The sequence below is a fragment of the Solenopsis invicta genome, chromosome 7 (genome assembly GCF_016802725.1).
Source record: "Solenopsis invicta isolate M01_SB chromosome 7, UNIL_Sinv_3.0, whole genome shotgun sequence".
Taxonomy (NCBI): Eukaryota; Metazoa; Arthropoda; class Insecta; order Hymenoptera; family Formicidae; genus Solenopsis; species Solenopsis invicta.
The window spans coordinates 14,402,430-14,417,192 of NC_052670.1; the positions used below are offsets into that span (position 1 = coordinate 14,402,430).

General features: G+C 35.3%; 1 protein-coding gene across 1 annotated transcript in view; it reads right to left on the reverse strand.

Annotated features, from left to right (window-relative positions):
• LOC105199821 (cadherin-related tumor suppressor) overlaps positions 1-14,763 on the reverse strand; it is a 167,208-nt gene that overhangs the window by 15,598 nt on the left and 136,847 nt on the right. Inside the window, exons 6-12 of the mRNA XM_039451418.1 lie at positions 14,083-14,415; positions 13,647-13,824; positions 6,065-6,245; positions 4,845-5,098; positions 3,011-3,441; positions 1,785-2,129; positions 1,306-1,635 (exon numbers count right to left, since the gene is read on the reverse strand). Coding sequence (XP_039307352.1) covers positions 1,306-1,635; positions 1,785-2,129; positions 3,011-3,441; positions 4,845-5,098; positions 6,065-6,245; positions 13,647-13,824; positions 14,083-14,415 — 2,052 coding nt within the window. The remainder of the gene's footprint in view (positions 1-1,305; positions 1,636-1,784; positions 2,130-3,010; positions 3,442-4,844; positions 5,099-6,064; positions 6,246-13,646; positions 13,825-14,082; positions 14,416-14,763) is intronic.

Sequence of the window (14,763 nt, forward strand, 5' to 3'; positions counted from 1 at the left end):
TTTTGCAGAAAATTGCTACTAGGGGTTCTGAAGAAATTTTAAAACTGAAATTCTCCCCTAAATCACAACTCAACAAACTGATTGTGAGCATTTTTAAAAGAATCGCCACGTGTCAATTAAAGCAATCCCAAATAATATGCGCTTAACAAGAACTCTTCTGTTCTCAGTTCACAATTCTCAGTTTCCAAAAATACGCCCTCCTTAAAAGAAACTCAGAAATGCTTTACGCATCTTGGACAGGCAAATGAGACGTAAATGCAACGTAGATGTAACGCGTCGCACTCGACACGAATAATCGACTTGAAACGCGAACTCTCCGACGCAGAATTCTCCGCGGAAGAAGCAATATTATTGGGGAGACTTGGCTGTAAAATTCTCTCTCAAAAACGTTGAAATTTGATCCTTGTCGCAAAACCGCGAAATGTGTCATTCCTGTTCCATCCGGAACCGGTCCTCTCGTCGCTGCTTAATCCCGCGCAATTCCGTCATCAACGTCTCCACTAAGTCCGTTAAATTAAAAAGAAACTCGCCATGTCCGCATTTCCCGTGAGAGACTTGTTGCGCTCATGCGTTAGCTCGCCGCTCGTTCTATCCCGGACGAGCCCCCAAAATGTTACACTCAAAGAAAGGAGATGCTCTTTCGAAAGAATAATTTTTATTTCATGGAAATTACGATAGTCCGCGTGTAACATCTCGAAAGCCAAACTCAATATCATGAATCAATCAATAACCCAGAACAAAACAATGTTAAAGGCCGATCTTCTTCTTTTTCTTCCTAATATATATGGGGCACCACGCCGAGCGCATCATCGCTTGGTCGTAACGATATATTTTTATAAAACAAAGTTTAAAGGAACTATAACTGTAATGTATTTCAAAAGGTAATTCATATAGATGATAATATATCCATTAATAATACTTCTTTTAAAGATGCTTTCTTTCTTTCTAACTCTAAATGCGTTTATACTTTAAAACGCACATATACGTTTGAATCTCTTAAATTTCATTGTTTACATTTTTAAACGTGTGCATCTTTTTTTTTATTTTTGACCTATTTTTCACGAGTTTAAACATAATTCTTTCAATTTTATGAAGACTATAGCGTGACAAATATTTCTTTGTCAATCTTTGTCAATATATAATATTAGTAGTTCAAATATATGGATTTGATTGATACGATAATTTTATTATGAAATTAGATCAAAAATTTTATTTAATTAAATTTCAATAAAGTGTAAATCTGTTTCTGTAATTATCTATCAGAAATTTTTACATATAAATATAATTAAAGATTAAGTATCTCACCTTCAATAGATATTCGTCCTGCTCCTCTCTATCGAGCTGTCCAGTCACGGTCACATTTCCGCTCAAGGCGTCGATGGAAAACTTCTTTCCTGGATTGTCGGTGAAGCTATAAGTGACATTCGCATTCTGACCGATGTCCAGGTCGCTGCTGGTGATGCGTATAACGAACGTGCCAATTTCCGCATTCTCTGTCACGTTGACGCTGAACAGTCGCGTAAAGTGCGGCGGGTTGTCGTTCTTGTCCAGAACAGTAATCAGCACAGAGGCGGTGCCGGTTAATCGGGGTTGACCTTGATCTCTGGCTTCCACGATCAGCTCGTAAGACGCAACCTGAACGAGTTTCGATATCCATTTAATTAAATAATATCATTATCACATAAAGTAGTTAGTTGAATTAATTCGAGATAATTGCAATTAACTTTAAATATCGTAATTAATTAATTGGATATTACGACTATAATTGACTACAATATTCGTACCTCTTCGCGATCCAACTTGGCATTAGTCTCTATCTGACCAGTGCTACTGTCGATGATGAATGACTCGGAGAAGTCGTTGATTAGATGATAAGTGACCTGGCCGTTCTCGTCGGAATCGCGATCCGTCGCGGATACTTTAGCGACAAACAACGGCGGATACTCCTCCTCCATCACGGTCGCGTTGTAAATGGCCGCCTCCATGACCGGTGCGTTATCGTTGGCGTCCGTGACGTTCACCAGGAGTTGGAGAACGCTGCGCAACGCGGGCGTGTCCGAATCGCGAACTTCAATCCAGGCTTCGTAGTGCGGAGCCGTCTCAAAATCAAAACCAGCGGCAACCACGACCTAAAGAAAAATTACAATAATAAAATAACGTGCAAAATATTAAAAAATCGTATACAACCTTGGCTAAAATTATTAGACATCTACACAGAAAGAATGATTTTGCTTAAGTGTTTAAAAATTTAACAGGATGCAGATCTGAAAATAATTTTGTTAAGCCGTCAAAATAATTATGTTGAACTCTCAAACTGATTGCTAGAACGTCAAAATTTTTTGAGGCATTGTTCATCATGCTTAAACATCCATCATAATTATTTTGATGGTCTAATAAAATTATTTTCAGATCTATATCCAGTTAAATATTTAAATACTTTAGCAAAATTGTTCTTTCCATGTATATTCTTTTTATTTATCTAAAATTCTTTTATTTATACAATATTATTTTATATTATTATTTATTATTAGTATTATTTAGTATTTATTCATATTGATTACTGACATATTGATTACTGACATAAACGGTGAGAATAATTTTGCTAAAGCATTTAAAATTACCTGGATACAAATTTGAAACTAATTTTGTTGGATCAAGCATGATGAATAATAAAAATTTTATCAACCAGTTTGAGTGGTCCAACATAATTATAATATTTTGATAGCATAACAAAATTATTTTTAGATAGCTCTCTAGCTAAATTTTTAAATACAGTAAAACCGTTTTTTCCGTGTAAGTTTAAAAGATTCTTGAAACAAAGAATAATTTACATTTTAATTTTTCTTTAAATCCTTCCAGTTAAAAATATTACATAAAAAAAGGTAAGATACCTAATATTTCTAGTCAATGCTGTAATAATTTTTTCAAAACAGTTTTATGAGAGAGAGAGAGAGAGAGAGAGAGAGAGAGAGAGCGAGCTAAATGAATAAAACTGAAAAGACTCATTTACCTCTCCGGTGTGAGGCTCAATTCTCAAAGCATCCCCTACGTTTCCGCCGGCCATGCCGTAGATCAATTTGCTCGTCGGTCCGCTCTTCGGCGTGGTAGCGCTTAGTTTGGTGATTACCCTACCCTCGGACACGTCCTCGGACAATACGAACCTCGTGGTAACGCTCGGTCGGAAGCTAGGGAACAGCTGCCGTTCCCACAAGTGGATCACCAGATCGGCGGTGACTTGTTGGGGCTCTTCGCCGCAGTCCGACGCCTGAATCTGAAGTTGATAGGTGGTCTGGTCGCCAATCAACTCTTGGTTAGCGCGGATCACGCCGCTATCGGGATCAATGGTGAATTGATCCGCGTCCTTGCCATGCAGCTGGTAAACGATTCGCGAGTTCTCGCCGCTGTCATCGTCGCTCGCTTTCGCACCGAAGACGAAATCACCTTTAAAAAAAATTCAGCGTTTACTTAGGGTCCTTACGGCTGACTAATTGGGCTAATGGAATGCAAAACTCTATATTAAATCTCCCTATCATCGATAATTTCCCAGAATTGGTAACGTTATTTCGTAAAAGTAATTAGTTACATTATCTTTCTTTCAAAAAGTAATTAGTTACAAGTTATTGACTCTAAAAACAGTATGTTACTCAAAAAGTGACAAGTTATTTTTCTGTTAATTTTTTGTGTTTATAATGTATTGGTATTTTAAATTTAAAAATCTTGCATTTCAAACATTATTATTTTATTTATTGCACTAAAGTTTTGATTACATGCTACATTCTTTTGTATATAATGAATTATATTTTAAGAATTTAAAATAAAAATAAATTTATTAAATACATTAATTGAATTAATAATTTATAATAAATTAATGCACACACTTGGAATCAAAATTACGAAGTTAATATTTCTCAACCAAAATATTCTTCCAATTCAAGATGCATAACTTCGTAATAAAATCATCAATTATATACATACAATAATTATAACTGTAATTATCTACATCTATGATAATTATAATACGTATAATAATTATAACTATAATTGCAATTATTCCTAAAGATAGTTCGTCACTTCATTCACTGAATATAAATCATATATTGCTATATAAAATAGCAATAAAAGTAATTACTAAATTAGTTAATTACTAAAATAGTTAGAGACCAAAAGAATGTAACTATGTCAAGCTATAGTTACATTAAATAAACATAGGGTAATTCCGATTTTTACGTTTTGCGAGAATTTACGTCGTAGAAAAAATAAAAGATAACGAAGATAATTTCATAATCACTCTATTGTACGCCTTTATGTTATATTAGAATTGTGTTGCAATTTTAGTTCTTATAAACGAAACTATCGTGAATTGAATCAATTTATCAATGTAGTAACGCAACGTTGTGTTACAACCTACGCACAATGATTATTCTCACTATAGAGAGTGTAAAAATGATTATTTCGTGATACAAGGTACAGAAGGATAACAAAGGGTGAGATTTAGCAAAATATAAGTATTCAACTTTTATATTCTTTCGTCAGCTTGATCGTTCTACCGAGTGACCATCTCTTTCGATATACGACAGAAATGCAAGGCATCATTTTCTTCAAGTATGAGAAAATAAATATTTTATATTAAAAAAATTTTTTTTATTGTAGTAAACAGTAAAAAGTTTATTTATCTTAAACAAAATAGATAACGCTTAAATTTTCGATGCAAGCGGTATATGTATATCGGAGTTGCCCTAAAGAAACAAAGTTAAGTTACAGTCCTTGATGAGAAGTGACTCTATGACAAGTTACTTCTTAACTCTTTTAATTAAAGCGATTAGCATTGACGCCAATCTCATTACCTGGTTGAGTCCCGCTTGGAACGTAGGCCGTGTATCGGGGGTTGGAAAAGCGGGGTGCGTTGTCATTCACGTCCGCCACATAGATCGTCAAATTGACGGCGGTGGCACGAGGCTCCGTCGGGCTCGAGTCCCTGGCCACCAGAGTCAGGTAAAATACGGCAATTTGCTCGCGGTTCAACGGTATCGTGGTGTAAACGTCGCCCGTATCAGGATCTATGATAAACTGTTCCTCTTCTTCCCCAATCAAATCGTACCTATTTCGAAAATATAATAAAAGTTATTCAAACATTGTAAAATATATTCTCAATAATATTAAATCAATAAATCATATTTGATCGATGCAGATTATTTTGCTATAATATTGTTTCGGAGTGATTCTTAGGGTAAATAAGCGGAAAGTTTATTTCAAATTTACCCTGAAAATCATGATAATGATAGGACAATATTTCGGAAAATTTTATGATTTTTTTTCTAATTATTATCTAAAATATAAACTATGATTATTTTTATAATATCAACTGATTATTTTGACTAAAATGTATAATTTAATTTTAATTGTAAAATGTGTTCGCAACAGTTTATTTAACATATTGATATTTTTAATCTGACTTACAAGTGACTTATAAATTTCTCATTTCTCTCTCTCTCTCTCTCTCTCTCTCTCTCTCTCTCTCTCTCTTTCTGACAAAAAATTTTTTACAAAATTCTACGTCAAAATCATCAAATCAATAGTCTAAAACTCGGTTTAAAAAGTAAAAAGTCAACTCAACTTTAATATTAACCTTTAGACAGCCGAAAAGTCTAAATATAGACGCTACGGAGAACTCCCTATTACATAGGTTGTGTCGAAGATATAAGTACAATATTTTGGGAATTTTCTAAGGGAATTATAATAGGTCCAATGCCGGCCGTTTAAAGGTTAAAGAAATACTGAAAAGATCTACAAAATACTCTCAAAAAGATATTTAAATACAAAATACTTTTAAAAATTGTATGTAAATACAAAATATATTTAAATACGTATTTCAAGTACTGCCCACTCTTACATATATTCAAAATACGTGCGAATTTCTACCGAGAGAGAAGTAGAATTGCGAAACAAACTTTCTTTTTAGACCCAACCTGTGCGATCAACATCGCACGTGCATGCCACACACTTCCCAAAACGGAATATATTTTTAATCGTAATTACGCAATCAATCGTAATGAGGAGTGCCCACCTTATTTGCGCATTGCACCCTTTGTCTTTATCCGTGGCGTGCGGCCTAGTGACCCAAGTTCCGGCGGGCGCGTTCTCCACCACGGTGGCCTTGTAGTCCTGCCGGGCGAACTCCGGGCTGTGATCGTTCACGTCGAGGACGACGATCCTGACGATGCCCGATCCGGTGAGAGGCGGCGAGCCTGTGAACACGCGGAGAAACACGATGCAAGGACTTGGAGTCGTGTCGTCGGGCGGCCATAAAGACAACCGCCATTGCACCGCGGATGCGTCGTGCCGTCGCTCTAGCTCGTCCTTTTCTATTTTTTATCATTTACTTTTTTTTCATGCGCTTTTATTGCTATCTCGCGAACCGTAACGCCGCGCGACCGTATAGTTGGGTCAGTGGCGCGATTATTCCACTAAATTTACGGTCCGCCTCTCGCGGCTCGTTTATGACGGTTTAAATCGGTCCAAACGGAAGGTAAACCGGGGCCATAATTTTAACAGAATATTATTGTGGGGTCCGCGTCGCCCGCGAGACGCCGTAAAGTGATTTAGAACTTGCCCGTGCCCGCCATGGAATACACTTTTGACTGGCGAATCGTTGCTCCTACAATCTTTCTTTTGCGGATTGTTGCGAAATTAGTCGGAACAAAGATAAAGTGCACAAATCGACACAGGAACATCATTTATAGCGACAGCTTATTAATATTGCTCATTTTATTGTTATTTACTAAGTAGTTCGACGTAGCAAACTAAGGTACGTGAGGAGAATAAGGCTCACAATTAATTTTATTTAAAAAAAAACTCTATGGAAATATTAAACTAAACCAAATGAGAATAAAAGTTTTGTTTCTTTCACTCACAAAAATGAAATGTATTTTCCATATAAAATATTTGTAAATAAACAAAAAATAATTTCTTTTTAAACTTTGACACTGACAATGAGCCTCATTGATACTTATGAATATAATATGAATATAATCTGAATCAAAAATAAGTTGAAAATAATAAAAGAGCTTAACGTTATTTTTTAATATTTAACATCACAATTATCTAAGTTTAACTTTAATTAAACTTTTGATTCTGGGAATATTCTAGCCATTTGAGTGCAAATTTAGCTTCTCAGAAACAACGTGGAAAGTCCTCTAGTGCAAATCTCACACGTAACAAACAAATAACAATAATTATAACAATGGCCTCATAAATAAGCTTTATTTACGTTATTTCTAAAAAATATATATACTTTATCTACAAAATTGAAATATATATATTTGTTATTTTTTACAGCCAGGATAATAATGTTACAATACATCATAAAATAATGTATACTTAATAAACTTTGCAACAAGTTTTTATAAAATTGGTTGATACTTCGACCTCGTCACTTCATCACAAATTTTTATTATACTGAACAGATGCGTTACTGCCAATTTTAAATCCCTCTGCCCAGTCCCTTTCTTTCTATTCCTATACATCTTTTAAATGAGATTGAATGTACTTTAGAACGCCTTTTTAAATGGTGTAATCAAAAGTAGACCTTACTTAGTGCTCGACCTTATTTGACTCAACTATCTTACTTTATAATTTTACAGTGTTGATCTAGTCGTTTATTCAGCTATCGTTTTGCAAAAGTTTTAAAAATAGCTTAATTTTTTCAAATTTTGTTTTCGTTAATAAATATCTAAAACCCTTGATTCTTTCAGAGCGAAATAAGTCAAATCAGTTGTAAAGAGGTCAAAGACAAAAAAATTTTTTATCGAAATTTTTTGCTGCACTACTTACATTCGTAACAAAGAAAAATTAATTTTATGTCTCTAATTGCAACTATGTATACTTAATACAACTGCGTTTATTATAAATTTGCTCAATCTATTCGCAGATGATTTGGGAATTGACAGTTCAAAGTTAAATTTGACGGTCGTAAACTTCCTCAACAAAATTTCCTTTGCTAAAAAAAAAAAAAACCATCAACTCGATTCTTCGAATTCCTCGAAGAATTCGAATCGCTTCCTGAACTATCCTAGTTTAGTTAATTTGTAATATCCTAGTCCAGAATGACCCTAGATTGGTGCTTTCTTGGGAGCCACTTTCAAAAATCAAAGGGCGGTGCATTGAGGTAATTGGGATCATGAGGAAAAGCGAAAACTTTTCTGGATCGCGGAAGTGCGCGCAGCGACTAAGTAATGGCCGGCAAACTGCGGGGGTAATTTAGACGTGACACACGCGTTCTCCAGCGGTGCCCATTGTGCTACCCACTTATGATTTACGGATTGGGATACCCGGAGTAACGACGTTAGTGCGCGCGGAAAAGTCTCGCCGCGGCTTAATTGCGCCGCCTAAAACGCACCATTACTCTCCGGTAAGGAAGGAGGGAAGGGGACCGATTTCTCTGATTGCGCATCGGGTATATACGCGGTATACATGTATGTGTATGTACGTACATGGCGAGCGTTGGCGTAGCCCAGGGCCACGCGCCTGCACGGACGTATGTACACCGTTCAATCACGCGGAGAGTTCCCGTCGAGGGATAAGAGAACGAAGAAAAGAGAGGAAGAGAGGGAGAGAGAAAGAGAGAAAGCGGGAGAAGGAGACGGAGGCTGAGACTGAAACCGTATTTATCATGTTCTAGGTAAATATCCCGTAACAGTACAGATTGGATATACAGACTGCATCAAAAGTCTCGTGTTTTCTCGTGGTTGCGGATTCTTCCTCGACTTACTTGGGAATATACTTGACGCTAAGGAAAAAGGATAAGAAGATTAACTATATATAAATCATATATATTTATAACATATAATATATGTATATAATATTTAATATATAATATATGATATATGATATATGATATATGATATATGGTATATGGTATATGGTATATGATATATGGTATATGATATATGATATATGATATATGATATATGATATATGGTATATGGTATATGGTATATGGTATATGATATATGGTATATGGTATATGGTATATGATATATGATATATGATATATGATATATGATATAAGATATATGATATATGATATATGATATATGATATATGATATATGATATATGATATATGATATATGATATATGATATATGATATATGATATATGATATATGATATATGATATATGATATATGATATATGATATATGATATATGATATATGATATATGATATATGATATATGATATATGATATATGATATATGATATATGATATATGATATATGATATATGGTACATGGTACATGGTACATGGTACAGTTCGTGCCAGGTATGCCTGGGGTCCGATTCTAGAGTCCACGTTTTGTTCTTAGTTGTTTTTACGTTCATGACTATTATAAGCGGATGCTGCGTCAGTGATCATAAATGTATTGTAGTGTTAGTAAATTATGTTTTGACAGCCGGCCGATGTAACCTCAGTTTTGATTGGTGAAATCTCAGAAATATTCCAAAGCTTAATTGAAAAAAAAAAAACGGATCCAAGCCTTTAATATATCAGATAAGTTGTAGTTTTGAAAATAAAAAGTGCTATTATTTGGCAATAAGAAAATACACTTTGTGAGCTGTTTTTCTGACGATTACAGGTAATAATAAAACTTGGTGCAAGACATTACCGTATTCTTTAAAAAATGTAAGGATAGTCAACAGCGAAGGGTTTGTGACGATAATTATCAAAGGCTTTGATCCGCTTCCTTTTAATTAAACTTTGGAATATTTCTAAGATTTCACCGATCAAAACTGAGGTTACATCGGCCGGTTGTCAAAACATAATTTACTAACACTACGATACACTCATGATCGCTGACGCAGCATCCGCTTATAATAGTCATAAACGTAAAAACAACTAAGAACAAAACGTGGACCCTAGAATCGGACCCCAGGCATACCTGGCACAAACTGTACATGATATGTGATACATGGTATATGGTATATGATATATGATATATGATATATGGTATATGATATATGATATATAATATATAATATATAATATATAATATATAATATATAATATATAATATATAATATATAATATATAATATATAATATATAATATATAATATATAATATATAATATATAATATATAATATATAATATATAATATATAATATATAATATATGTATAATATCTATTATATGATATATTTATATATTATATATTGTGTATATAATATATATCTATAATATATATGATATATACATATATTAATTAACATGCAAAAAATGTGAAAAAATATCATTTGATAGATGAGTTTCGTATAAAGGACTAATTTGCAAAAGCATAATACTCATTTTAGAAAAGTAATGAAAAAATATAAATTCATCCAAGTAATAATTTTGATTCTCCTAGACACGAAAAACAACACTATACTATATATGCAAAATCCAGAGATAAGAAATAAAAAACACAGAAATCGTATAATTGTGTCAATAACGCTCAATAACTAGAGATCATTTTTATTTTCTCTAAGTTCTACTTTCTTTTCATATTCAATAAATAAATCATTGACAGGTTAATCTTCTCAAAATTAACAATCCAACTTGGAACGGTAAAAATTTAACGGAAGGAAATATTAACAAATAATAAAATATAATAATGATGAAAATAATAAAAGAGAATAGAAGAAATGCATAAAAAAGAGACACATAGCGGTATAATAATTATGGTGCACAATAACGTGATGAACGCGAATTCCCATGGCTTCAGAGTCTGGAAAGATGGCTCACTTTGCATAACGAGTAATCGCATAATTTGCTTACTGCTTACTAATGACAGTAATGAAAAGGTTCACTTGTTACGCCGATTTCCACCGAACGGGATTTTCAGCTCGACTGATCAGGAATATCGATTTTTAGGGAAACCGCTAGAGAAAGCCTTAGGTATCACGAATATGAGGAATAGGTACAGTAAGAAATATGGCGTCTCCGTTCAATGTGCATATATTTTTTTTTAAATTATGATGAGATAAAACGGTCACAAGAATCGTCGAGTCGTATCTCTCAATAGAGAAACATTCTGTTTACTTGCGACAGATGCTGAAGGGGTCGCAAGAGAGGCCTCATAATCGTCTCGACGACGTGCGTCGCGAAAGACAAAAATATGTGCCCCGAGATGCGTGAGTGTGCTGGCGCGCGAGCGTGACAGCGCTCCGCGATGTATGCGAATAAAGTAGAATATAATGTGCGAGTGCGGGCACTAGCCAAAAGAGATGCATGGCACTCTGTTTTCCTCTATCTCTCTCCGGGTGAGAAGAAGGGATCGTCGTGAGGCCCCGAAACGCGCGCGCGGAGCCTCACACGACCGGTGGAACGGTGAAGGCAGAAGAGGAGAGGACAGCACGGACGAGATGGTGAGGAATGAAGCGTGCGGAAGAGGAGGGGAAGGAAGGGGAGACCTAAGGCCCGCGGTCGAACGAGAGAGAATTGGGAGGGAGAAACGGTAGAGGAAAAGAAGGAGGAGGAGGAAAAGGAAGAGGGGAGAGGACAGTGCCAGCGTCAAGACAGACAGGGAGGAAGGCATTCGAGGCCGATTATCATAATCGCGCGTCATAACTCTGCGGGCTTGTCTACCTCGCCGGGGACCGATTGGGCCATCGAGCCACCGCGACCAGGGGCGGAACGGGAGAAAGGGAGAACGGGGAAGGGATGAAGGCCAGGGGAGGGGGAGGACTACCGGCTTCTAAGAGGAAGCAAGGAGAAAAAAAAAGAAGGTTTAAGAGGGAGGAACTGCCCACCGCTTAAAGAATCTCATCGAACAACCCACAAATTTATATCCAATTTGTATATTACCGCTCATTACTTAAACCCACCGCGTACATCGTCTATCGTTTCTCGTCTATGTACTGGGCAGCGTCCGCTGCTGGCAGTATTGACACTTTGGCGATTGATGAATAGTGGCGATACGGTACGCATAAGGAATTAGCACGAATCGATCGCGGGCATAATTTCGCGAGCGTTTATGTCGATCTCGTACAGAATCACTGGAAATAACAGCAGTCGCGCTAATCATAAAATCAATCGATCAATTGAGCAATCAAATGGCTCTCTTTGAGTATATCGCGAAAAGAAGTGTCTAGCGTGTCTCAATTTACGGTACAATAAAAATGTTATAATTAATATTGTAATAATAACAATTAAAATACAAAAATATAAAAAGAAATAGAATATTATATAAAAGTAGCATATGATAAATTTATAAGTATCGATCTTGAAAGAAGAGAAAAGAAAGGAAAATAGGTCTGTCTACTTTGCCGGACCGATTAGACTATAAAGTCACGGTGACCAGTAGCGAAACGAAAGGAAGGCAAAGTGGAGAAGAAGAAGAAGAGAGATTGTCCAGTTTAAACAACCTTTCTCATCAAACAAATTACAAATTTACACTGCAATAACTTAAGTTATCTTTCCATTCAGCTGTATTATCTCGGTTGTACTAGTGTACTGATCCAAGCTTAATTAAGTTCTTTGTTCGCACTAATTCGCAACCAGTTTTACACAGACCGGTCACAGCGAAACGAATCGTAATAATAATCCCTGCGGCAGAGTAACGAGCTATCCTTTTAATGTCGACAATTGCAAGATTATATGGGATATATCCCTATTTAACAGTTCATCAAGTGCATCAAGAATCTTCAAAGATATCGTTACTATCGTAGCTTTCTTTCAATTTCGCTCTATTGCTCTAAATTTTTATTCAGGCGAATGTATTAATGTATAAAATGCACAAACATTCTGTATGTAATGCAACATTTTATGTTTAATGTTTTAATGCAAATATTAGCTCAATATATCTCAATATATCTCATCAAATCAATAACTAGAATATATTTTATTTACTTTACGTGTTTATTTAATTAATTACATTAAATTTTATTTGTGTTTTATTTGTCTATTATTTGAGATTTAATTCTAATACATGAAATTTTCAATATAATTATAGATTCACACAACGTGAAACAATGTTGTCCGATTATTTTTTAATTTTAAATATTTTTAACGATTTTCGTTTTTACGAAATTTTCATAAAAATGATCCACAACATAAGCATAAGTATAAGCATGTACACGGAAAGAACAATTTTACTGTAGTACCTAAAAATTTAACTAGATTAGAAAATAATTTTATGTTGAATTATCAAAATAATTATGTGACAGATTAAAACACGATGATACTGATGCAAAAGTTTCGACAGTCTGACATCAGTTTAAACGTCCAATTTAAATTTTTTAATGGTTCAACCAATTATTTTCAGATTTGTATTTCGGCAAAATTGTCCTTTCCGTGTATAAATATTGTAATTAGAGAGTAAGCACAGCTTCCATAACGAACGATTCTGGCTATGCGATAAACATTTATTTTCGATTGCCGTACTGTTAATTGTAAGTGGTCACAAGGCACCTACCATATGTATGTAATCAATATAAATCAGATCCAGCACAGGACATTCCAACAGTATTGCAATCTTCCTTCAATATAGCTGAAATGTCGCAACGTTGTTGCAATATAACTTGTATGTTTGCTAGATTATAAATGGAATGTTGCGACGTACTGCAATATTGATGGAATGTTCAATGTTTAATGGATGTTGAGTAACTTACCGGTATCCATAGCCACTAGAGTGAGAGTGTATTCGGGCACACGCTCCCTATCCAACGGACGAAGGAGTGATATGTCACCGGTGCTCGCGTTTATGCGGAATAGATCTGTGTCACCTTCCTTAATGAAGTACCTCACTTGATCGTTGTACGGTGGAGTGTCCGCGTCGTACGCTTTAACCTTTGAGGGGCACGTATAAAGGAAACTTTAGCTTCAAAAATTTAAGCCAAAATGCGTTCGATTCGCGCGCGTACGAAGAGATGAAATTGCAAACCATTCAGTTATAATTAAAATCCGAATCGTTAAATTAGCATTTTGGAATTGTCATAAGCATCTATTTTCATTTGAACTCGAGCAATCGGTTTGATTCGAAGGAAGAATTTTCATTCAACGTTCAAATATTCGGAGCGCAAATGTTTTCGTTCGCTACGACATTACCTGTACCACAAAACCGCCACCCGGTGGCACCATGTTCTCCACAACGTGTGCCAGATAGGGCGAATCAAGGAAAACCGGTGCGTTGTCGTTGATGTCGAGGACGGTGATGGTGACCTGGGCCGTGTCACCGCGCGATGCCTTTCCAAGTTCCGCCGCGCAATCCTCGCTGCGAATTGTTAGATGGTACCGGGACTTACGCTCGAAGTTCAGGTTTTTCGCCACTCGAATTACACCACCGTCCTCTGAGATCGTGAAGTCTCGATTGTCGTCTCCCATCACGATGCTGTACCGCACCCTACCGTTTGCCCCCTCATCGCGATCCATCGCTGACACCTGAGACCGAAAGACAAAAAACGACGATTATAATATTGTCATTTAGATATATTGAGAAAAAGAGTCACATTTTTTTATTATTCTGATTTAACTGCCATATCTATTTTATAAAAATATTGTAACATATTTTGTTTGGATTCTATTTTATCAGCGGATTATAAAAATGGAAATTACCTCCATACAGATTAAATTTGTTTTATTTGTTTTACAAAATTTAAATTAATTTCAGTCATCTGCACTGCACTGGATTAGTACGTTAAAGGCTGCTACGTATAAAATGTCTACAGTGGCATAATATAATAAACTTTGACAATTAAAAAATATGTGTATATATATTCTATTAAATAA